The following is a 23,437-nucleotide window of genomic DNA, read 5'->3' as shown; positions in this document are numbered from 1 at the left end:
CATATGTTTAGTGGTTAGTAGTTAGTAATCACTATAAAAGGTTAGTAGTACAATGTACAAATGGGTGAAAAGGGCTGAGAGGTTGAATGAGAGGAGTAAAGATTTGGAAAGATCCTTTGTGTGGTTGAAAGCTCAAAGAAGCTTGGACTCTCCCATGTGTAGATCTTTAAGTTAACTGCCGGTCTCCTTCTTGCATTCGACGCCACAAAAGTTGATTGAGGTGAAGAACATGGGGGTTTTTGTAGATGAAAACCCCATATTTGTAAAGGTTAATATGATACATTCATGCTGAATTTTTATGTATTTTTTGAGATTGGAAAAATAATTTAGTAATATGGGAGTAATAGGGAGAGAAATGGAGTTGAGGTATGGGTGTAGAGTAGATACGAGAGCAAATGGAGATGGAAGGAGAGGGCAAAGGTGAAGAGGGTGAGAGAGGACATGAAGTTTGCAGGTTTGATGGAGTGAGAAAGGAATGAGTAAGTGTGTAGGTGATGAATGTGTAAGGGAGGTGAGAAGAGACTAGGTGTACCTTGCCAAAAAGTGGGTAGACTAGGGTCCAATAAAAAATTCACCGCCATTAGCTCCAAAAAATTTCAAAAAATTTGAGCATATTTCTGAGCTGACGAGCTAACTTTTGTCTTTTGATGACTAGTCCAAATTCGGAGTGGAGGCAGGCGCAAAAATTTCAGCAGAACCATGTATTTTTTGAATTTTCAAAATCTTTGTGTGGGTCCCCATTGGTGGAATTTCTTGATAGCTCCAAGAGTGAGCCCCCAATACATCATATCCTGACCTTAGAGACTCAAGTGTATGTGGACACTTGCATGGAGGAGATTTTTTCCATTTTATAAAGATATAATAAGAAAAAAACAAGCTAGTACTTTAACTAGTCAACATATCATGATAATATGGTTATTATGATAGGAAAATAAAATAAACAAAGAGATCTAATTGTGAATAAAAATACTAAAATAAAATATATAAAAATAATTGATATATAAAAAACTATTTAATAAAAATATATTAAAATATTTAATAGTAAAAAATATATACAAAAATACTAAACTATGGAAGTCAAACGGGAGGGAGACCCTCATTATTTTAGGGTAGATGAGAGAATAAAAGATGAAATAGTCTAAGGGAAAAAGTGATTTAGGTAGTAGGCTTTTTACAAGGTGTGGGTAGAAATGTGAGGGCATAAGATTTACTTATGCATGGTGAAGTTGAAGCATATGTACAATGATAGTCCAAAAGTACTATGAAAATAATAATAATAATAAATAAATAAATAAAATATACTTAGGTTTTGTAATATACACACCTAATGAAGTATTTACATAATTAGAGAAAATAGAGACCCCCATATTTAGGCCCTTATATGAAATGAAGTATTTACACAAAATGGGCCGGAATAATTTTATTTATTTTTGATAAGTAGCTAGCAAAAACTTTTTTTTTAAATAATATAAAGATATATAGAAGATATGGGTAAAGTCCCTAATAAACGGGCCACAAAATAATGGCCTCAATCTTCTCCCGATCCATCGAGATTCCATCCTCAGAGATGATATGTCCCAAAAAATAAAATTTTGAGGGTGAAGCTGCAAATTATGGGCATCAATCAACGGCAAGGCCATCTATCTTTAGACTTTCTAAAGACCAAGATATCATCGAAGAAGACAATGATGATATCCCAAGGAAAGGTTGGAAGATCCGGGACATCATCCCACTGAAGGTAGGTGGGGCATTTGTTAACCCAAATGGCATCACAAGAAACTGGAATAAACCGAATGAAGTTTGGAAAGTTTTTTTCTGAATATCATCATCTGGATGTATGTGAACCTGTCGTAACTAGAGTTCAGATCCAGCATGCTAAACTAGTTCGTTCATGCGAGCTAATCCAACAAGTCATCAATGTGGGGTAGTGGGAACTTGTTTTTTACAGTGAGCTTGTTGAACGCTTAATAGTCCACACACATACACATACTCCCATCCTTCTTAACCAAGAGGACTAGAGATCCAAATGGCGAGAAGCTCAGATAGACCGAGCCTTTGGCCAACATTCCCTCCAACTACTACTTGAGCTCTGCCATCTCGGGACAACTCATGTGGTATGGGGCACGAGATAGGGACTCTGCATCGGGAGAATGAGATCAATGTTGCAATCAGCACTAAACAAGTGCCCATGCTTGTCTAAAATGTGATGTTTATCAGCCACCAAACTCTCCAAGTCATCTAATTGAATAGCCCGATATACCATACATGTATGTCCACTCTTGTGTACCACCTGTTTCATTTGCTAAAGGGCTGATATAACTACAACAGGGCTTGTGTGTTATATGTATATTATGTGTGCTATGTTATATACACATTATGTGTGCATATACTAGGAGGCTTGTGAGCATGGGAGCATGGGAACAAGCTCTAGTGGAGCATGGGTTAGGACTAACCTTAAGGGTTAAGGTTAGGGTCAGGCGTCCAAGGGTCACACATGAGAAATGGAAAGTCAAGAGTCACTTGAGGAGGGCCCTCAAGTGACTCTTGACTTTCCATTTCTCATGTGTGACCCTTGGACGCCTGACCCTAACCTTAACCCTTAAGGTTAGTCCTAACCCATGCTCCACTAGAGCTTGTTCCCATGCTCCCATGCTCACAAGCCTAATGTGGGTTAGCCTCCTAGTATATGCACACATAATGTGTATATAACATAGCACACATAATGTACATATAACACTGTGTGAGATGATAAGGACTCCCGAGTCACCTCTAAGGAGCAGTTGAAAGTATCATGAAAAGTCAACCTATGGTCCTTGTGGTAGACCATGCCTGCATGATCATACAACCATGGGCAGCGTAGAATAAGATCCACATAATCCAAAGGTGCGTCAAACATGTGACATTCAAAAAACTCCCCAAATGCCAAAGGGGCATCCTCCAAGGTCTCCACAACTTGAAATCGGTTCTATTTCTTCTACTTGCCTCTCATGGTGGGACTAGGACTACACCACTGATGTCCACCGTCATAGGCAACTTCAACCGCTCAACCACACAGTCTCTAATGATGTCCTTTGAGGCTCCTCCATCAAAGAGTATGGACACCGGACGTCCAGCATCCCTCGGCACATCACCATATCATGCCAGCCACCAAGGACCATTGAGATTCTCCTAAACTGAGTCAAGTGAAGAGAAATTGTATTGGTGGGAGCGGGAGGGGGTGTAAATGGTGCCAGTGTTGCAGATACAATTGCACTAGACAAAATTGGCCTTCTTGTTGGACTTCTAGTTGCCCTTGCCATTTCTGCTTCCTCATGGTCTTCGGATAGTCCTTTCCAATATGGTGGGTGGAGTTGCAATAAAAGCATTGATTGGCATCCATCTTGACGCAATGCTCTTCAGGGGTGAGGCGAGTCATGGAGGCTCCCCCACTTGCCTTGTCCTTATCATCCTTAGCCTTGGACTAGCTACCCTTGTCTTTTCCTTTCTACTTCCCCTATTGTTGAGTCCTAAACTTAGAACTCTCCCACATCTCGAGAGTTGTAGCGAGACGAACCACATTTAAAAGATCATGGGGTTGATGTGCACGAACATCTGTGTGCAAAGATGGTTTCAAACCACAAATCGCTCAACTTGCTCCAACACTCCTTGGGAGCATCAGCAAAAGCTTCCAGAAATGAGCGAGATAGTTGCCATGTTTTGCTTAAAATGTTCCCACTATTTCTTTAATTCACTCTATTAATTAACAAGAATAAACTGCTTCAAGACCACCTTACAACAGTCATCCTAGAAAGTCACGAAGTGGTGCCTAAGGTGGTCTTCCCACCACAAGAGAGTGGCACCCGTCAAAGCCCTATGCACCAAAAATATATGAACCATGTGCTGCTAACATGGCAGCCATCTCAGAGGTCTAGTTGGTTATGACTTCTTTGTCCATCGTGGGGGGCTTTAAAAGCTTCATTAAGTAAGCTCGTTCCTTGCGAGAGGCATGGAGGAAGAACTGGGCAAACCGGTAGTCTCATTGACATGTTTGTGTGTAAAATTTAGGAAAAAATTCAAAATAGTGGCCTTCTTTTGTAACCCTATTTTCTAAGAGGCCTTCTCTAGAAGGTTTAATAAGTCATCTAGTCTCTTGTGGGGGGTGCATCTTATGTGTAAATACTTGGTTATAGCAATATAGTTCCACATTGTCTCTCCCTCTTCTTGCTTGAGGTTATACCAATATAGTCCCGCATTGTCTCTCCCTCCTCTTGCTTAAGGTTATACATGTATGCAATGGGACTCCACTGGGTGAGAATCCCACAATGAACACGTGTCTCAATACCTTGTAGATGGTCTTTTCAAGTGGATTTAGAGATCAAACCACCAGCCTGAGGCAAAGTCTAAATGAACATATCTTAGTGGGATTATCAATCCTTCCCATGGCCTTGAAAATTTGATCAAACTTCTCTAAGTACTAAATGAGATCTTTAATTCCATTAAATTTGGTCATCATCCTTGAGATGTGGATTAGTTTTATTTTGCCTGACTGTGAGCCTTTAGGTGTTATATTTGTCATAACCCCCCTTCCCTTTTCAAGCACTATCTAAAGCATGTCTTCTATATACTCAGGTGGGGGTGGAACGTAAGGGCATGAAAACCCTCTATTTTAGGATTTGGGATTTCTTGCCACATGGGGTTAGGGTGTGCAATTTTCCAATGACACTTGGCTTTGAGATTGTAGTCTTGTTGCAACTAAGAACATCTTATGTGAATGCCCTTGTGGACCTTGGAGAAAATGCGTACATAGCATTGCTTTAGAATTCACCATTTGGGTGGGTGGTTGTGCTACAAGGATCAACTTTATGTCATCAAGGGCAATGATTTCTGTCAAGTGCTTCTACACAAGACACATGATGTTCCCGGTTCAGGACACTATGGGCGAGGTCCCGACATTGGAGAAGTTACCACCTCTATCTGAAGTTAAAAGTTAGACACCAAGAAGGCTGCCCTGGTAAGCCTCACCCATTCGTAGTTCTAGAGTTGCCATGGGAGAACATTTCTATATGGACTTTGTGGTTGGATTGTTTGAAGAGCTGGAGGTTCCAGAGTGATATTCTTTCAATTGGTTATCGGTTGAGTAAGCAGACCCACCTTATTCCTTGCAAGTTAGATGCAGATGCTTAGGAGGTGGCTAGGCTTTTCATCTGAGAGGTGTTCCGCTTACATGGACTTCTGAAGAGGGTCATCTTGGACACATATACAAAATTCATGAGGTTTTTGGAGGGCCTTGTTCTATGGTTTGGGGACGAAGTTACAGTTCAATACCACCTTTCATCCCCAGCCAGATGCCTAGACCAAGAGCATGAACAAGACTATGATCAACAATGCTGCAGTGTTAATGTCAGGAGCATAAACTCTTTGGCAGGAGTTCTTGCCATTGGTGGAGCATGCCATCAATGATACAATGCGGGCATTGACCAAGAAGACTCCCTTTGAGGTGGTATATGGTTGTATGGAAATTAACCCGATGACCCAAGCTCTCAAAACTTCCACAAGGAACTATAGTGAAGACTAGGTGGTTCAGGATTTGGACAAGCTACTGCGACAAGTTCGGAAAGAAATACAGAAGGCGCATACAAAGCAAGTCCACGAGGTTGACAAACATTTTCGGGATAAAACCTTCAAAGAAGGAGAATGGGTTTATTTGAAGATCACGAGCAAGTTTCCGTATCGCCTTTCCAAGGCAATGGAATCGGAGTTGGACCGCCAACTCCAAGAATTGTTGCAATCTAGCTTCATCTACCCCAGCGTGTCGCCATTTGCACCACTGATCTTATTTGTCAAGAAGAAAGATGGGTCTTCCCATTTGTGTGTTGATTATCGTGCACTCAACAAGCTGACTATCAAGAGTAGATTCCCGATGCCTTGAATTGATTATATTCTCGAGAGGCTGAATGGAGCAAAGGTGTTCTCAAAACTTGATTTAAAGAGTGGGTATCACCAAGTGCAGATTGTGGAGGGGGACATCCCCAAGACAGCCTTCCGCATGGAACGGGCCCACTATGAATTTGTGGTCATGCCATTTGGCTTGACGAACGCCCCAGCTACATTTAATCGCATGATGATGCGTGTTTTTCGAGATTTGATTGGAAAGTGTGTGTTCATATTTTTGGACAACATACTCGTATTTTCAACTACGGTTGAGCAGCATGACATTGATGTGGAGAAAGTCCTTAAGTTGCTGGAAAGCAACGAGATCTACGTCAAATGAAAAGAAGTTGGAATTTTATCTGTTCCAAGTGCATTACTTGGGATACATAATTAGTGCAGAAGGCATTCGACTTGATCCGGCTAAAGTGGCCGAGATTGTCAATTGGGAAATACCTCAGACAACCTATGACATCAGATCCTATATGCCAGGCATACTCCACCCACATAGACAAGTTTTTTGATCTCTCGACGGATCTCACGAATCTGCTAAAGGGTGTGAAGACAAGAAGGCAAAAGATTCGAATAACTCCACGAGCGTTGGAGGCATTCCAGAACCTCAAGGTGGCTTTATCAGCAGTGCCTTGTTTAGCACTTGCCTCGTGGGACGAGCCATTTCAGGTGATCACCGATGCGAGTAATATTGCAATTGGTGGTGTGTTACAACAGAATGGTCATCCAGCAGCTTACATGTCTCGTAAGTTATTGCCCGTAGAGAAAAACTACTCAGTCTACGATCATGAACTCCTAGCAATTATACAGCCCTTGAAACATTGGAAACATTTTCTTTATGGCAACTTTGAGGTTTGCACTGACCATCAGGCATTACACTGGATTCAGACAATGCCAAGTGCACAATGGAGTAATTGACACCATTGGAGTTAGATATTCTAGCAATTCGGTGGTATGATTGAGTACCTTCCTGGAAAGGCCAATCCAGTGGCCGATGCTTTGAGTAGGAAGGGACAAGTGACTCGATCTTGTTGGTACAGGACTAGATGACATGAAGCACACGTACGCGGATTCCGAGGAATTTGATACCACAGTGGGAACAGGCATTGGATGCCACAGGACCATGCCACTTTCTGATACGCGATGGTTGGCTTTTCTACAAAGGCGACTATGTGTCATGAAGTCGTTCAGGGCAGCTCTTCTCCATGATGCCCATGATGCCATTACTGGTGGTCATAGGGGCATGAATTCGACTATGGAGAAATTGGAATGATAATATTATTGGCCAAAGATGAGGAGAGATGTGTTTATATATGTACAATGTTGTGATATTTGTCAAAAGGTGAAAGCTCCTCATGGAAAGAAGATAGGGTTGTTATAGCCCTTGCCAATTCCTAAGGGTCCTTTCCAAGATATTTCAATGGACTTTGTCAACGAATTTGCCTCCCAGTCCGAGTAAGCGTAATACGCAGTGCTTAACTATTGTTGATAGATTTAGCAAATTTGTTATGCTTATTCCTTGCAGGGCCAATGTGACCACCGACGACGATGCTTTGGTACTAAATTGATTTTTTCCAGTGCATTCCACCCACAGACGAACGGCCAGACAGAGATTTACAACTAGTTGGCCTTTGATGTGCTGAAGTGTTATGTCCACGATCAGCAAGGTAAGTGGGAATCTTATTTGCCTTTAGTTCAAGCTGTTTTGAATGATTCTTTTTCTTCAGCTATATTGGCAGGACTCCATATGAGGCAACATTTGGAAGACCCTTCCAGTCATTGTTGACCAGGACCTCGTCTTCAGTACCTGAAGCAAACAGAGTGATGGAGTCTTACCACACCAGGAGATTTTAGAGTCAGTTAAAGCGCAAGAGGCCTACACTCAACAGGCCAATAAAGACCGAAGGGATATGAAGTTTTCGAAAGGGGATTGGGTTTATCTTTGGATTATGAAGCAAAGGTTGAAGTAGGAGGGCAAGCGATGCCCAAAGTTGTCTTTCAGGAGCTTTGGACCTTTTCCCATCCAGAAGAAGATTAATGAGGTATCTATGGAGTTAAAGCTACCTCTGAGTTGGACTATGCACGATGTGTTTCACGTCAGTTGGTTAAAGCCATATGTAGGTCCGATCCCTTCAGAAGTTAAAGACGAGGTGGAACCAGATATTGTTGATGAAGCAGAAATTATGGTTCTAGAGTAGAACCATCTGCGCCGTTTCAAGCATGGCTCAGGCCGAAGACAAAGATAGTTCCTCACAAAGTTTTAGGACCGAGGGACCCACGAAGCGGTATGGCTTGACAAAGAGTTTTTTGAAGACTATCCGCCGTTATTCACGGATTATTTAGAGGCTATGCAACTTCCGTCAAGTTAAGCAGAAGGGGATGTCACGTGCATCCCGCACTTGGATGCCACGTAGACATATCTGTAAAGAAGGTGTAGGACTTGGGATGGTAAACTGGTCCCATGTGAGCCCAGTCCGTGAGTCAGCTAGGGATCCATCTTAGTCATCCAAGATCAGGTGTGCATTGTCCTCCTGCACAGGAGTCGAAGGTCAGGTGTGCACTATCCTGCACATGAAAGAGTGCCAGTCCGTGCTATGAGTCTCCCTCTGGAATGATGTCAGTGATTTTGTGTATCTGGTATGGTACCGGATGCCAGATCATTGTGTAGATAGTTAGGGTTTGCTTTTAGTAATAGGGGCCAGCCCATAGGGCTACCCCAAGTCTTATTGTGGGACCCCAAGTCTTAGTGTGGGCATGGGGATAGTGTGAAACCACCCCCATGAGGGCCAGGAAGGCCCTGGCTGAACCACCACCCACATGGAAGGGCTGTAGGACAGCCCTAGGGGCAGCCAACAACACATCTAGTGTTATGAGGGCTGTAGGGCAAAGTTGGGGCAGCCCATACAGGCAGCCTAGTCCCCAAAAACAACATATATTCAGGGTCTAGTCCATCTAGATTCAAGCACATGATGCCTAGCCAACAAGGGGGAAAAGCGCAGATTTTTTATGTGAATTTTCAGCATTTAATGCTAAAATATTCAGTCGTGGGACTTTTATTGCTGGCCGATTGCTGTTGTTGGTGGGGAGGAGTATAAATAGGTGAGCCATAATTCAGTTGTGTTATCTCATATTTCACCAAGTGCTCAAGCAATCCAAGGGGCCAAGATAGCCAAGGGCTTGCTAACGCAAAGGAGTGAAGGATTGAAGGTCACCGGGCAGAGATTTCTCAGCCAAGAAAGGTCAAGATTTTTGTATTTTCTTTTCAAATTTACATCATTCTAATAAAGCAAATACACCATTCCTGGTGGGGGCCCTACAGAGGGTATTTGGGACCCAATATTGTGTCCTCTCTCTCTCTCTCTCTCTCTCTCTCTCTCTCTCTCTCTCTCTCTCTCTCTCTCTCTCTCTCTCTATTTTCTGCACATCTTCATTCGGTTTGTGTGTTAATTCCATTGCAAAAAGTGTGCTGATTTTTGAGCATTGAAGTTACCGATCTTCTCCGAAGCTTCCGCATGTTACACCAAAGAAAGAGAGAGATAATATGGCCTGTGTCTCTACCCTGTAGCGTAGCACAGCAGCCAGTTTCAATCTCTTAATAGCATGCATGGAGGAGTGTTAGGCTGCCCCTGTAGCCTCAGTAGTATAGCCCGCCTACAACCCTTCCACAAAAGCCACCTGTTTTGCCAGAAGCGCATAGTTCCCAGTATCTGATTTTCCCACGCCTGCAAATAGCACTGCCTGCCTAGTGTCCCTCCAAAAGCAAGTGTAAGAGAGGCGCAGCCTGCAGCCTCTGCTTGAATCAGTTTTACTCAGAAAATCTCAGCTCAACGCTGCCCCTCAACACTCCTTTCCAAAAAGCAAGTCATAGAGAGAGAGAGAGAGAGAGAGAGAGAGAGAGAGAGAGAGAGAGAGAGAGAGAGAGAGAGAGAGAGAGAGAGGCGTGTACTCCAAAAGTGGAGTAGCCCCTCCCCCATATTATCCTAGGGGCCACTTAACATTATTAAAACTTTCCTAGGGGCCACCCAAGGTTATAAAACCTTATGAACCTTAATTCCCTTGGCACCAAAGGTTATAAAACCATTTAGCTTTGATTATCTTTGTCCCCTTCACACTTGGGGTTGTTGACACATGGGTCAATAAACCTTAGCCCCAAATATGAACCTTTAAAAATTTATCTTGCTCATCGATGACCATGCTCACACTTACGCTGCATTCATTTCACAGGGTCATGACACAGTCCTACACCTATCTGGACTTGCATAAGTGGCCCGAAGAGTCTTTTGCAATGCCTTGGATTGGTGGATACTCAGCCAACGGACGGTCTTCCTCGTCCTTACGTTGGACAGTCGTATCGCTTGTTCTCAAGCATTGTACAACAGTTCTCCCAAGAAATAATATAAGCAAATACTCCAGCTTGCAGAGGGGGGGGGGCTTCAATGGGTAAATTGGGACCCAATACTCTGTCGTCTACTTCTCTCTTCTCTCTCTACTCTATGAATTGGATGCTAAAGATCTCACCACATAAAGGTATACAGAAGGCCCTATTGTGTGTTACCATGATCAACCTCAATCGATGTAACACTGGTATTAGAGCATCAAGTTGGTGACCCAACTCGGCTACCTAAAGAATTGAGAGCACCCGGTGGATGGTAAAACTACAGACTGGAAAAAACACCTAGGCCTCCACCATGTCAAGAGAGACATCGCATCAAGAAGAAAGCCAGCATGAAGTTTCCACTCATAAGCCACTTGCAGGCTAAGCGAGCAGTCAGGAAAGGCACACATTGTGCGATGATTTACATCCAGAAAGCCCAGATGGTGGCCAATGCTTCCGAGAAGTACTCGGCTCTCCATGAAAAGTTCCAGAAGATTTTTCTTCGGGACAGTCTCCCTCCAGAGCTCCCCCCCCCCCCCCCCCGTCCAAACCGGAGGACCACAAGATTGACCCCCTCCTAGGCTTGGAAAACCCCCAAGCAAGTTTTGGTATCGCCTTTCCAAGGCAATGGAATCGAAGTTGGACCGCCAACTCCAAAAATTGTTGCAATCTGGCTTCATTCGCCCCAGCGTGTCGCCATTTGCAGCACCGATCTTATTTGTCAAGAAGAAAGATGGGTCTTCCCGTTTGTCTGTCAATTATTGTGCACTCAATAAGCTGACTATCAAGAGTTGATTCCCGATGCCTCGAATTGATTATATACTCGAGAGGCTGAATGGAGCAAAGGTGTTCTCAAAAGTTGATTCAAAGAGTGGGTACCACCAGGTGAGGATTGTGGAGGGGGACAACCCCAAGACAGCCTTCCGTATGGAACAGGCCCACTATGAATTTGTGGTCATGCCATTTGGCTTGACGAACGCCCCAGCTACATTTAACCGCATGATGATGCGTGTATCCTAGGATTTGATTGGAAAGTGTGTGTTCATATTTCTGGACGACATACTGGTATTTTCAACTACGGTTGAGCAGCATGACATTGATGTGGAGAAAGTCCTTAAGTTGCTGGAAAGCAACGACTCCACGTCAATGAAAAGAAGTCAAAATTTTAGCTGTTCCAGGTGCATTACTTCGGATACATAATTAGTGCCGAAGGCATTCGACTTGATCCGCGGCTAAAGTGGCCAAGATTGTCGATTGGGAAATACCTCAGACAGCCTATGACATCAAATCCTTTGTGGGTATATGCCAGGCATACTCCACCCACATAGACAACTTTTCTGATCTCTCGCGGATCTCAGCGATCTGCTAAAGGGTGTGAAGACAAGAAGGCAAAAGATTCGAATGACTCCACGAGCGTTGGAGGCATTCAAGAACCTCAAGGTGGCTTTATCAGAAGCACCTTGTTTAGCACTTGCCTCATGGGACGAGCCATTTTAGGTGATCACGGATGCGAGTAACATCGCAATTGGAGGTGTGTTACAATAGAATGGTCATCCACTAGCTTACATGTCTCGTAAGTTACTGCCCGTAGAGAAAAATTACTCAGTCTACGATCGTGAACTCCTAGCAGTTATACAGGCCTTGAAACATTAGAAACATTTTCTTTATGGCTGTGACTTTGAGGTTCGCACTGACCATCAGGCATTACGCTGGATTCAGACAATGCCAAGTGCACAGTGGAGTGATCGACAACACCGCTAGAGTCAGATATTCTAGCAATTCGGTGGTATGATTGAGTACCTTCTAGGAAAGGCCAATCCAGTGGCCGATGCTCTGAGCAGGAAGGGACAAGTGACTTTGATTCAGACCACTAGACTCGATCTTGTTGGTATAGGACTAGATGATATGAAGCACACATACGCAGAGGTAATACGCAGTGCTTAACTATTGTTGATAGATTTAGCAAATTTGTTATGCTTATTCCTTGCAGGGCCAATGTGACTGCCGAGGATGTTTCCCAGTCGTTCATTTGGCATTGGTACCCAATTTGCGGGATTCCTAGGACCATAGTGTCAGATCGAGATGCCAAGTTTACCTGTCATTTTTGGAGGGTATTGTTTGATAACTTTGGTACTAAATTGAATTTTTCCAGTGCATTCCACCCCCACAAACGGACGGCCAGACAGAGACATACAACCAATTGGCCTTTGATGTGATGAAGTGTTATGTCCACGATCAGCAAAGTAAGTGGGAATCTTATTTGCCTTTAGTTCAAGCTGTTTTGAATGATTCTTTTTCTTTAGCTATTGGCAGGATTCCATATGAGGCAGCATTTGGAAGACCTTTCCAGTCGTTGTTGACCAGGACCTCGTCTTCAGTACCTGAAGCGAACAGAGTGACGGAGTCTTACCAGGAGATTTTAGAGTCAGTAAAAGACAGATGGGCTAAAGGGCAAGAGGCCTACACTCGACAGGCCAATAAAGATCGAAGGGATATGAAGTTTTCGGAAGGGGATTGGGTTTATCTTCGGATTATGAAGCAAAGGTTGAAACAGGTGGGCAAGCGATGCCCAAAGTTTTCTTTTAGGAGCTTCGGACCTTTTTCCAACCAGAAGAAGATTAATGAGGTGTCTATGCAGTTAAAGCTACCTCCGAGTTGGACTATGCACGATGTGTTTCACGTCAGTTGGTTAAAGCCATATGCAGGTCCAATCCCTTCTCAGAAGTCAAAGACGAGGCAAAACCAGATATTGTTGATGAAGCAGAAGTTATGGTTCCAAAACAGATCCTTCTGCACCGCTTCAAGCATGCCTCAGGCCGAAGATAAAGACAATTCCTCACGATGTTTCAGGACCAAGGGACCCACGAAGCGATATGGCAGCGCTATTGATGGATTATTTGGAGGCTATGCAGCTTCTGTCAAGTTAAGCAGAAGGGGATGTCACATGCATCCTGCACTTGGATGCCACGTAGACATATCTGTACAGAAGGTGTAGGACCTGGGATGGTAAATTGGTCCCATGTGAGCCCAGTCCTGGACGAGTCAGCCAGGGATCCATCTCAGTTGTCCGAGGTCAGGTGTGCATTGTCCTGCACAGGAGTCCAAGGTCAGGTGTGCACTGTCCTGCACATGAAACAGTGCCAGTCCATGCTGTGAGTCTCCCTCTGGAGGAATGATGTCAGTGATTTTGTGTTTCTAGTATGGTACTGGATGCCAGATCATTGTTCGGGTTTGCTTTTAGGAAAAGGGGCCAACCCATAGGGCTACCCCAAGTCTTAGTGTGGGCATAGGTATAGTGTGAAACCACCCCCATGAGGGCCAGGAAGGCCCTGACTGAACCCACCAGCCATGGAGGGGCTGTAGGACAGCCCTAGGGGTAGGCTAGGGAAAAACATACAAGATATGCAGCCTTATATGGATGTAGGGCAAGTATGGGGCAACCCATATAGGCTGCCCAGCCCCCAAGTTGCTTGCAAAACAGTGCCCATCCCTTTTTGAAGCATGGACGTGATGTCCAGCCAGCCATGAAGAAAAGCGCAGCTTTTTATGTGATTTATTCAGCTTTTAATGCTGATTTTACAGTCGTGGGACAAAACTATGTTGGCTGCCTGGATATGAGCTGGTCGACTACTCATTGGGAGTAGTATAAATAGGAGAGCCATAATTCATTTGGGTATCTCATAATTCACCAAGTGCTCAAGGAAACAAGGGCCAGGACAGCCAAGAAGTTGCTAACGCAAAGGGGTGAAGGACTGCAGGTCAAGGGCTGAGATTTCTCGGCCAAGAAAGGTCAAGATTTCTGTATTTTCTTTTTAGATTTACATCATTCTAATAAAGTAAATACACCATTCGTGGTGGGGACCCTATAGAGGGTATCTGGGACCCAATACTGTGTCCTCTCCTCTCTCTCTCTCTCTCTCTCTCTCTCTCTCTCTCTCTCTCTATTTTCTGCACATCTTCATTCAGCTTTGTGCATTAATTCCAACATGAAAAGTGTGCTAATTTTTTAGCATTGAAGTTACCGACCCCGAAGCTTCGCATGTTACACAGTCCTTAGGGGCATCAACAAAAGAGCATCAGCGAAAGCTTTCAAAAAGGAGCGAGATAGCCGGTTATCAATTCACCATGTTTCTGCATAAAATGCTCCCACTGTTTCTTCAATTCACGCTCGTAATCTACAGGTATGAACTCCCGGACAGTCCTTAGGGGCATCAACAAAAGAGCATCAGCAAAAGCTTTCAAAAAGGAGCGAGATAGTCGGTTATCAATTCACCATGTTTCTGCATAAAATGCTCCCACTGTTTCTTCAATTCACGCTCGTAATCTACAAGTATAAACTCTTGGACAGTCCTTAGGGGCATCAACAAAAGAGAATCAGCAAAAACTTTCAAAAAGGAGCGAGATAGTCGGTTATCAATTCACCATGTTTCTGTCAGAATGCGCAGCGGAAGACTAACGCACGTAGGAGACGCATCACCATCGAGCACCACAAACACCCCCAACGGGCATTGCAGCATCCTCCACCGAGCTCCCATCTCCCGGTGAGCTACCTCCCACAAAACACCGACCGAAGGAGATGATTATGACAAGGTGCCACTCTAGCCTATATATGGCTCTTCAACTTCCCATGCTTCCACTTATGGGATAATCCAAGGCACCTTCTAGCCATAGATCACACGCTCGAAATCGCCAACCTTCCAAAAGTTTCTGCAATTCAGGCTCGTAATCTACAGGTATAAACTCCCAGATAGTCCTTAGGGGCATCAACAAAAGAGCATCAGCAAAAGCTTTCAAAAAGGAGTGAGATAGTCGATAATCAATTCACCATGTTTCTCCATAAAATGCTCCCACTGTTTCTTCAAGTCACGGTCATAATCTACAGGTATAAACTGCTTCAAGACCGCCTTGCAGCAATCATCCTAGCAAGTCACGGAGTGGTGCCTAAGGTGGTCTTCCCACCACAAGAGAGCGGCACCCGTCAAAGCCATACGCACCAAAAATATCTAAACCACTTGCTCTACAGCCAACGTGAAAGCCATCTCACGAGTCCAATTGGTGATGATTTCTCCGTCCATCTTCACGTTGAACAGGCTTCAGAAGCTTCAATAATTGAGCTTGTTCCTCGCGAGGCATGGAGGAAGAACTCGACAAACCGGTAGTCCCCCGATGTTGAGCCGATGAAGGTGAGCAAAACTGTCCGGAGAATCCGGTGGAGAGGGACTCCACGAAGGAGACTATTGTGGTGATGCGAACCGCATCTCATGCCGACTACGTGCAAGTGTAGAATGATGATTGCCAAACTGGGAGCGAAGCACATCCTTGCCTGCATCAAAAAGGAGTGAACATAAAGTTTTGCCACTTTGTCCTCGGAATCATCAAATGCTCGCTCCTCCGAAGCACATGCAATTCTACAGATTCCAGATCTGGAATACTAGGTGCTTGAGGTGCCGACTCCATCCTGTCGAGACGGGCTGATATTGCCTCCATGCTGAGAAGCAAATCAGTGAGTTGTGAATCCATGACAAATATCAAGTAATCAAGGGCTAGGTGAGGGATTTTAGCCCTGCGCGATGAGGTAAGGGCTTGGTGGTGGGACAGGGAAGCACAATATACCCCAATTAACCCACGTGCACTGAAGAGAACCCACATATTCACTTTCCCCAAACCCAAACTCGTGCACTCTTGGAATCTAGGTGCTCTAAGCGATCAATGCACACGGGTGCCAAAAAAGAAAAGAAATTTGCAGGTTTCCTAGGCTTTGATACAAACTATAGAACACTGCGCCTATGTGCTAGGGTTTTCCTAAAGAAGAGTGCGCGGAAACACACACACAGCACACACGAGTCCTAAACTACTGCTCTGTATTATGTACAAGAAATAAGTAATACAATTGAAATTCAAGTACAAGAGAATGAAGCTGTCAAATCATAGCCATATGACCTACTGTGCGATCCTGACTAGTACTTCGCCTACAAAGAAACTCTGAAGTCCAACATTGAGGCAAATGCATGCTACCCACATATATATATGCACCAATGCTCCTAGTCGGCTAGTAGTATTGCTGTTGACGAGTTGTACCCGACTACCACGTCCTCAATGCCATCAACTATGCCACATCACCATTGCCACGTCCTCAGCATGTCACATGCACTGTCCCCTGCCCATCAGGTCCTATCTGATATCTGGTTCTGCCCTGCATACTCATACGTGTGTCACAACTAATGTGGGTATTTCTGGGTAAAGTATCCTATTTTCAGCCCTAGCTTTTCTAGTATGATTACATGCAAAACAAAGGTTAAATATGAATTAGAAGATATGATAAAGTGAATCATATTCACCGTTTGAAAAACTGACAACCCATTTATCATTGCACAGAAAATTAAATCCCATTAATCCACTTGGGTCTTTGAAATTTTCGTGCATCCACAAAACTCACAAATATGATTAAGTAATAAAATCCGTGCAATGTCCATGGCCAAAAACAAGTCATGCACCCATGCTCGGTCCCAAACAACAGACAAAATACGACATAAAATGCGTAGTGTTAATCATAAAAATCTCCCAACTTATAAAGCTGTATAAAAAAACATTTCCGCAAAAGAAATCTTCACATTCCAACCTAGGAGTACTCTTTGTCCCAACTTAGAAACAAGCCTCTCCTACCCAACGTAGGAACATGCCTCAACCCAATTTATGGTAAAAATTAAGAGCTATGTCACAGCCTGTTGTTGACAGATTGCACCAATCCAGATAATCAACAAAGACCAAATCTTGGGTACATAGGATGACAACCGTTCTATTCCTTCTTCAATAATGGGGATCACCTAGAACCCCCCCGCCTGCTCGATTGGCTCTAATGTCAATTGAGGTTTGTATGACCTCTAAACTTTTGATGTGGTCTTCCTTGATAAAATTCTGTTTTCCAAAGGAAAAAAAAAATGCTGTAGTAATGCATAGGTCCAAAATTCTCAGCCATGATTGATTAAAGCTAAAAGACTACATTTACATTTCCCAGCATAAATGTATAGGGGACAGCAGTGAGGTAATAATGTGTCATAAATCAGATACAAAAACTAGGGAGGTATGCTAGTGAGGAGCAAGTTGGCCCTAAAAAATTGTTATGGTGCTTTGTTAAGTCAATCACAGGCCAGTAACCTATTGTCCTAGAACTAGGTAGGCAGCCCTATATGATGTTGGGCTCAGTCAAACTACTTTGCTCAACCACCATAAAGGGTTCCCTTCCAATCTCATTCAGAGCAAATTACGATACCATCTTCTTGATATAAAAGTGGGGTTATTATATGATCCATAGCAAAGAATAGTTCTTTGCCGTCCTTGCTAGAAACTACCTCGCAGGTTCATGATCGTCGTCAAAAACCCTGCATGATCCCTCTCAAAGTTCAGCCTTGCGGACCAGTTTCTACTGAAACTTTTTCGACCTCCAAAGTTTTGATAGTAGTCATAACAGTTAACAGATACAGCCTCATGGCGTTCTTTCTTATTAGCCATCTGAGGTGAGCAATCTGGAACTGATATTTGTGAAAAAGCCTGCTGCCTTAGCCATTAGTTATATTTCCAATTATGAGGATCTGTGCACCCAACTCAAATCTTTGTTTTGACAAGAAAACTGGCATCTCCTTGCACCCTTCAAGGTTTAAAAATAGAGCATGAAGAGCAGTAATTTTCTACACCACCACAGATGAGGGAGGCCAATGTTGGATAGATTGCAGTACTCGGCAATCTCCAGCACGACAGTCACAAAGAGCATACATCTCAATTCTATTTTGTGAAATGCAAGAAAAAGGCACGAGTAATCAAACATAATTTGTTTACATCATTCCCAGAGAAACCGCCCAAGGTCACATGAAACAGTACCACTCAACAAGTAAAGTGCTTGACCTCATACCAAGAAAAAAATGACAAAATCAACTATCCACAGGACAGCTCTTTGCCCCATACCCTCCCTCGCTGACAAAAGCTAAAGAAATCTGTAGCAAAAAAGGAGACCTTACCCTAAGGCCCAGTTTGTCTTCGTTTTTTCGATAATTCAATCCTTTTTCAGCCTATCAATTGCAGCAGCTCACTATCCAGTTCCAGCACATGATTTGTCACATTTTCTTGCAACTCCACATCATTGCAGTTTTGACACCCACCTAGAAATGTCACCCATGAGATGAAACTTGGCTGAAATGGCACGCTGATCAACAAATCTCCCAACATATTTGAATGTCCTGCCCTTTTAAGTGAATCAAGTATACAATTATAGTGATCTAAATTGGGTATGACACGATAAACCCTGATCGTGGACACTAGAACATAGCAAGCCTCCTCTATTAAACCAGCATGACTGCATGCAGAAAGAACAGAGACAAGCGTGACCTTGTCTGGCATTAGTCCTTGCCTGTGCATTCGTCTAAACAATTGAAGTGCAAGATTCCCCTGCCCATGCTGGGCATACACTGTAATCACTGCATTGCATGAAATCAGAGTCTGGATAGAAATATTCTCAAAGGTCCTGGTGGCATCCTCCAGGTTTCCACATTTCCCATACATATTAACAAGAGCAGTCCCTACAACAACATCCGACTCAAATCCACATCCAACAATGCATGCATGAAGTGATAAGTCCTCTGCAGTTGCCTGGCCACTACATGCAGAAAGCACATTGACAAAGGCAGCTCTATTTGCCACCACTCCCTCCTGCTGCATTTGGAAAAAAAGATCTAGGGCAGCGTTGTTCTGCCCATGATGGGCACATGCTGAAATCATAGATGTCCATATCACTATATCTCGCTCAGCTGTCTTGTCAAATATCCCTCTTGCCTCCAATAAGGCACCACACTTGCTATACATGTCAATCAGAGCATTCCTCACCTCAATGTCAGCCTCAAAGTTACTACGTGCAATTAGAGCATGGACCCTTTTACCTTCTGCTCCTGCTGCCAGGCTGGCACATGCAGAAAGAACAGTGATGAAAGCTACCTTGTCCGCCATAAAACCTTGCTTTTGCATTTCGTTGAAAAGATGAAGAGCCTCCTTTCCATGTCCATGCTGTGCATTTGCAGCAATGATGATGCTCCATGAGATGCAGTCTCGCTCTGGTGTATTTTGAAACACTTTGCATGCTTCCTTGAAACTCCCACAGTTGGAATACATGTTCATAAGTGCATTTGACAAGCCAACGTCTGACACAAATCCACAGTTCAGGATGTGAGCGTGAATCTGCTTTCCTACAGCTAAAGCTGCCGGATTAATACAAGCTGAAAGAAGACTAACCAATGTTATCCTGTCCCATTCCAGCATGCTATTCCATGTTATCCAGGCTTGTTCAAGTCTGCCACACTTACCATACATATTGAGGAGGGCATTTGCCACAGAGATGTCAGACTCCAATCCACTGCCAATAATGCGTGAATGCATTGCTTTGCCTTCTGCTGGTAAGTCCATTTGGCTGGTAAATGCAGAGACCATCCCAATGAAAGTGACCTTGTCTGGAATAGCTCCTTCTTGCAACATCTGCCCAAAGAGTTCATGCGCACCCTTATGTTGTTTAAGATGACTATATGCCACAATCATGGCATTCCAAGAGAAAACATTGCGAAAAGACATTTTGTTAAACACCTTCCTTGCTTCCTCCACATCACCGCATTTGCCATACATTGTGACAAGGGCCGTTTCCACAATCACATCTAATTCCAATCTCCTGTAAGTGATGCAAGAGTGCAAGCGCTTGCCTTCAACAAGGGCTTCCTTGTGAGCGCATGAGGAGAGGACGCTGATACATGTGACCTTACTTGGCCTAAGTCCTACGTTCTCCATTAGATGAAAAAGTTCAAGGGTTGCTTTGGTGTTCCTGGATTGGGCATAAGCGTTAATCATAATTGTCCACGTGATCTCATTTTGGGAGACCATTTTACGAAACATGCTCTCTGCATCTACTTCACTGCCACACTTTACATACATATTAAGAAGGGCGTTCCCCACAGCAACATCTGATTCAAATCCATTGTTGGAAATGAGCATGTGTATATGCTTGCCCCTGAGAAGGGCTGCTGGGTGGACACAGGCAGACAAAATGCTGGTGAAGGTGAACTTGTCCCCTAGTATTCCTTCAAGCTGCATTCTATGAAAAAGTTGGAAGGCATCCTCACGAAGCCCGTGCCGTGCATATGCAGCACTCATGGCAGTCCAGGTGACAGTATCACGCTGCAGCATTTTATCAAACATCCGTCTGGCATCGTGCAGGTTGCCATAGTTGCCATACAGGCTGAGGAGACTGTTACCAACTACGAGATTGGACTCGAGGTCACTATCATAGATGCCCGCATGTACTTTCTGTCCTGTGGCCACATCAGCCCCCTGGGAACAGGCCAAAAGAGCCGCGGAAACGATGTGCATGTCCGGCATGAAGCCTTCCCATGGCATCTGGTGGAAAAGGTGGAGGGCTTCCTGGGTATGGCCGTTGCGTGCGTAAGCCCTCGTCATGAAGCTCCAGGAGAAGCGGTCGCGCCCGCGCATCGAGCTGAACACGGCAAACGCATCCTCCGCAGCCCAATGCCTGCCGTACATCTGGACTAGCAGGTTCCCCATCACCACTGTCGTCCCACCACAAGACGAGCTTACGAGGTGGTGGTGGGCGAGCCTCCCTTCCGAAACGCACCTCGATCCGCGCACCAAAGCAGCAGTAGCAACCTCCCGCGGCCATGATGGGGATGATTCCTCCGCCGCCCTGACACCGGCGCTGCGCCCTGGCACCGGCACTCCCAGCCCTTGTCTACACCGGCGCAGCCAAATTACGGGGCCATGCTCTTGAAGGGAACTTTTCCGCGCGAGAGACATTCATGTCTAAAAGTAATGCATTTCAAATACAACCCACTTAAACCTCTTGATAAAAATATTCTCTCAATTTCAACTAGGGGTAGCTGATTAAACACAAAAAGGGCGGCAGATTCGGTTTCAAAATTCATGTAAAAAAATATTCTCTTGATTTCAACTAGAGTGTGGGCACCACAAGGGAAGAGATGATTAAACACGGAAACAGGGGGAGATTTGGTTCAGCAATTCAATCACCACATTTGAGAGAAACCCTAAATTGAGATATGTTCAAGAATGAAAAAAACATAGAGCAAAAATCATGACAACATCAGAAGACTTGGAAGATAATAAAGGATTGAAAACTTGAAAAATCATGATAAAATCAAAGAACTTGGAAGACAATTAAGAATTGAAAAACCCATAAACTAATTAAGAGGGTTAAGAGATGATTAATAAAAAAATTTTGATTAGAAAAAGTGAAAAAGATTTAGTTTAACAATTCAATCAGCAAATTTAAGAGAATCCCTAATTGAGAGATGTTTTGGGGTCAAAAACATAATGAAAAAATCATAATAAAATGAGAAGGATTAAAAGATGATTAAGTATTGAAAACTTGAAAGAAAAACCATGATTTAAATTGAGAGGGCTAAAGGGAACCAACAATTAAAAGTTGAGGACAAAACCATAACTAATTGATTGTGCTCTTATTCACAAAGAAACCCGATTTGGTCTCAACAAACAAACTCCACCTACACGCTCTTGTTGTCAATGTTCAATAGCTCAGCCTTCAGCCATGCGGCATAGGTTGGCACCATCATCATCGACAACTTGCTTGAGAAAGACAATGCCACTTTGGCTTGCCTTCGTGGCATTCTCAACATAACTCATCTAAGTGCTCAAGAAACCCGCTCACACGAGAGACTATGTCCAAGTGGCTAGGAAGAAGTTAGCTAGCATAATAAGCTCCTTTGTAAAAAAAGGAGTGACTCCCTACCGACATCTCTGGGATCCTTGGAACTCACCTCACCTAGGGGCTAAAGGGAGCGGATCCACATTTGTTGACCAAGAGCGATCAAGATCTAGGCCGGGACCGTCCTCATGTGAAGCATCCGATGGCAACCACATGGCAAGCAAATATCTAACCTGTGAGGTACCATCACATGTCATCGCCAATGTGCCATAATAGCACATATCACAAAACAGTTCATAAAACAATTAAAAACAGTTCACAAAACAATTGAAAACGTGCTTCAAGCAAATGCATTAAGAAAAACATCAAACAACTGTGGCAAGTAAACCATTGGAATTTAGACAAGATAAACCATTTCAAACAATTATTGTTTGCAAGTAAACCATTGCAATAATTCAATCTTTTTAGATGAGTCTCGACCATGCTTCATACGGTTCTTTTCACTAGATCTCATTCTGCATAAGGATTTCAGACGAGGCTTCTTCCCAACTCATCCTTTTTAGAATGGCAATTTTCTTAAAACAGCATGTTCTACGTGGGATACAGTTTTTAGAAAGCAAAGGGTATAGACTCTACCATTTAGCCACGGTGAGTAGAGATATTGTCTTTGTTGAGAACTCAATTCATCCCATGCTTTTATGTAAAAAACAACAAAATATACTCACAAGACATCTTTGATACACTCCTGCGCTTGTACAATGCTGACGAGTAGCCATATGTGGAGTAAATGAATGTTTAGAAAGGTGTTGCGAATTAGCCTATATTGGCTAAAAATCAGCTTGAATTTCAGCCCATAGATTAGCCTATTTATGAGGCAATTATGGATGATACAATGGATGAGGAAAGGGCAGCCATATAGGCATCTAAGAGTATGGATGATACAATGGATGAGGAAAGGGCAGCCATATAGGCATCTAAGAGTATGCCAAAATAACTGGTGCAAACATTACAAGACAACAAATTAGCTACTCCTTTACCTAGCAGGACATGTGCAGGTTCTGATCATGTATCTTATTCTTTTGTGGGCCATGCTCTTGTTGCCCAATATATGCAATGAAGAGGAACCTATTTCCTTTGAGGAAGCATAAGAAAATGATCATTGGATGCGGGCCATGCAAGATGAGTACAACTTAATCCTCATAAATAACACTTGGTATTTAGCAGATTTTCCTTATTGTAAAAAGACCATTGGCACGAATTGGGTTTATAAGCTAAAGCATAAAGCTAATTGTAGTGTCTACAAGGCAAGGCTTGTTAGAAACGGTTATGCTCAAGAGAAGGGCATAGATTATGAATGAGATCTTTGCACCCACATCTCGAGTGACTATGATCAAGTATATTATTGCATTGGTTACATA

At 43.5% G+C, this 23,437-nt stretch overlaps 1 protein-coding gene across 1 annotated transcript; it reads right to left on the bottom strand.

Annotated features, from left to right (window-relative positions):
• Positions 1 to 18,352: 18,352 nt before the first annotated feature.
• Positions 18,353 to 20,884, bottom strand: LOC147636838 (pentatricopeptide repeat-containing protein At4g13650-like). Its single transcript, XM_086800978.1, has one exon. It carries the CDS (start codon positions 20,882 to 20,884, stop codon positions 18,353 to 18,355), a length of 2,532 nt encoding a protein of 843 aa, XP_086657104.1.
• Between the last annotated feature and the right edge of the window lie 2,553 nt (positions 20,885 to 23,437).

Source organism: Cibotium barometz, chromosome 7, assembly GCF_041138505.1.
Source record: "Cibotium barometz isolate CiBa-2024 chromosome 7, ASM4113850v1, whole genome shotgun sequence".
Lineage (NCBI taxonomy): Eukaryota > Viridiplantae > Streptophyta > Polypodiopsida > Cyatheales > Cibotiaceae > Cibotium > Cibotium barometz.
This window is presented reverse-complemented; position numbering and strand designations above follow the sequence as displayed.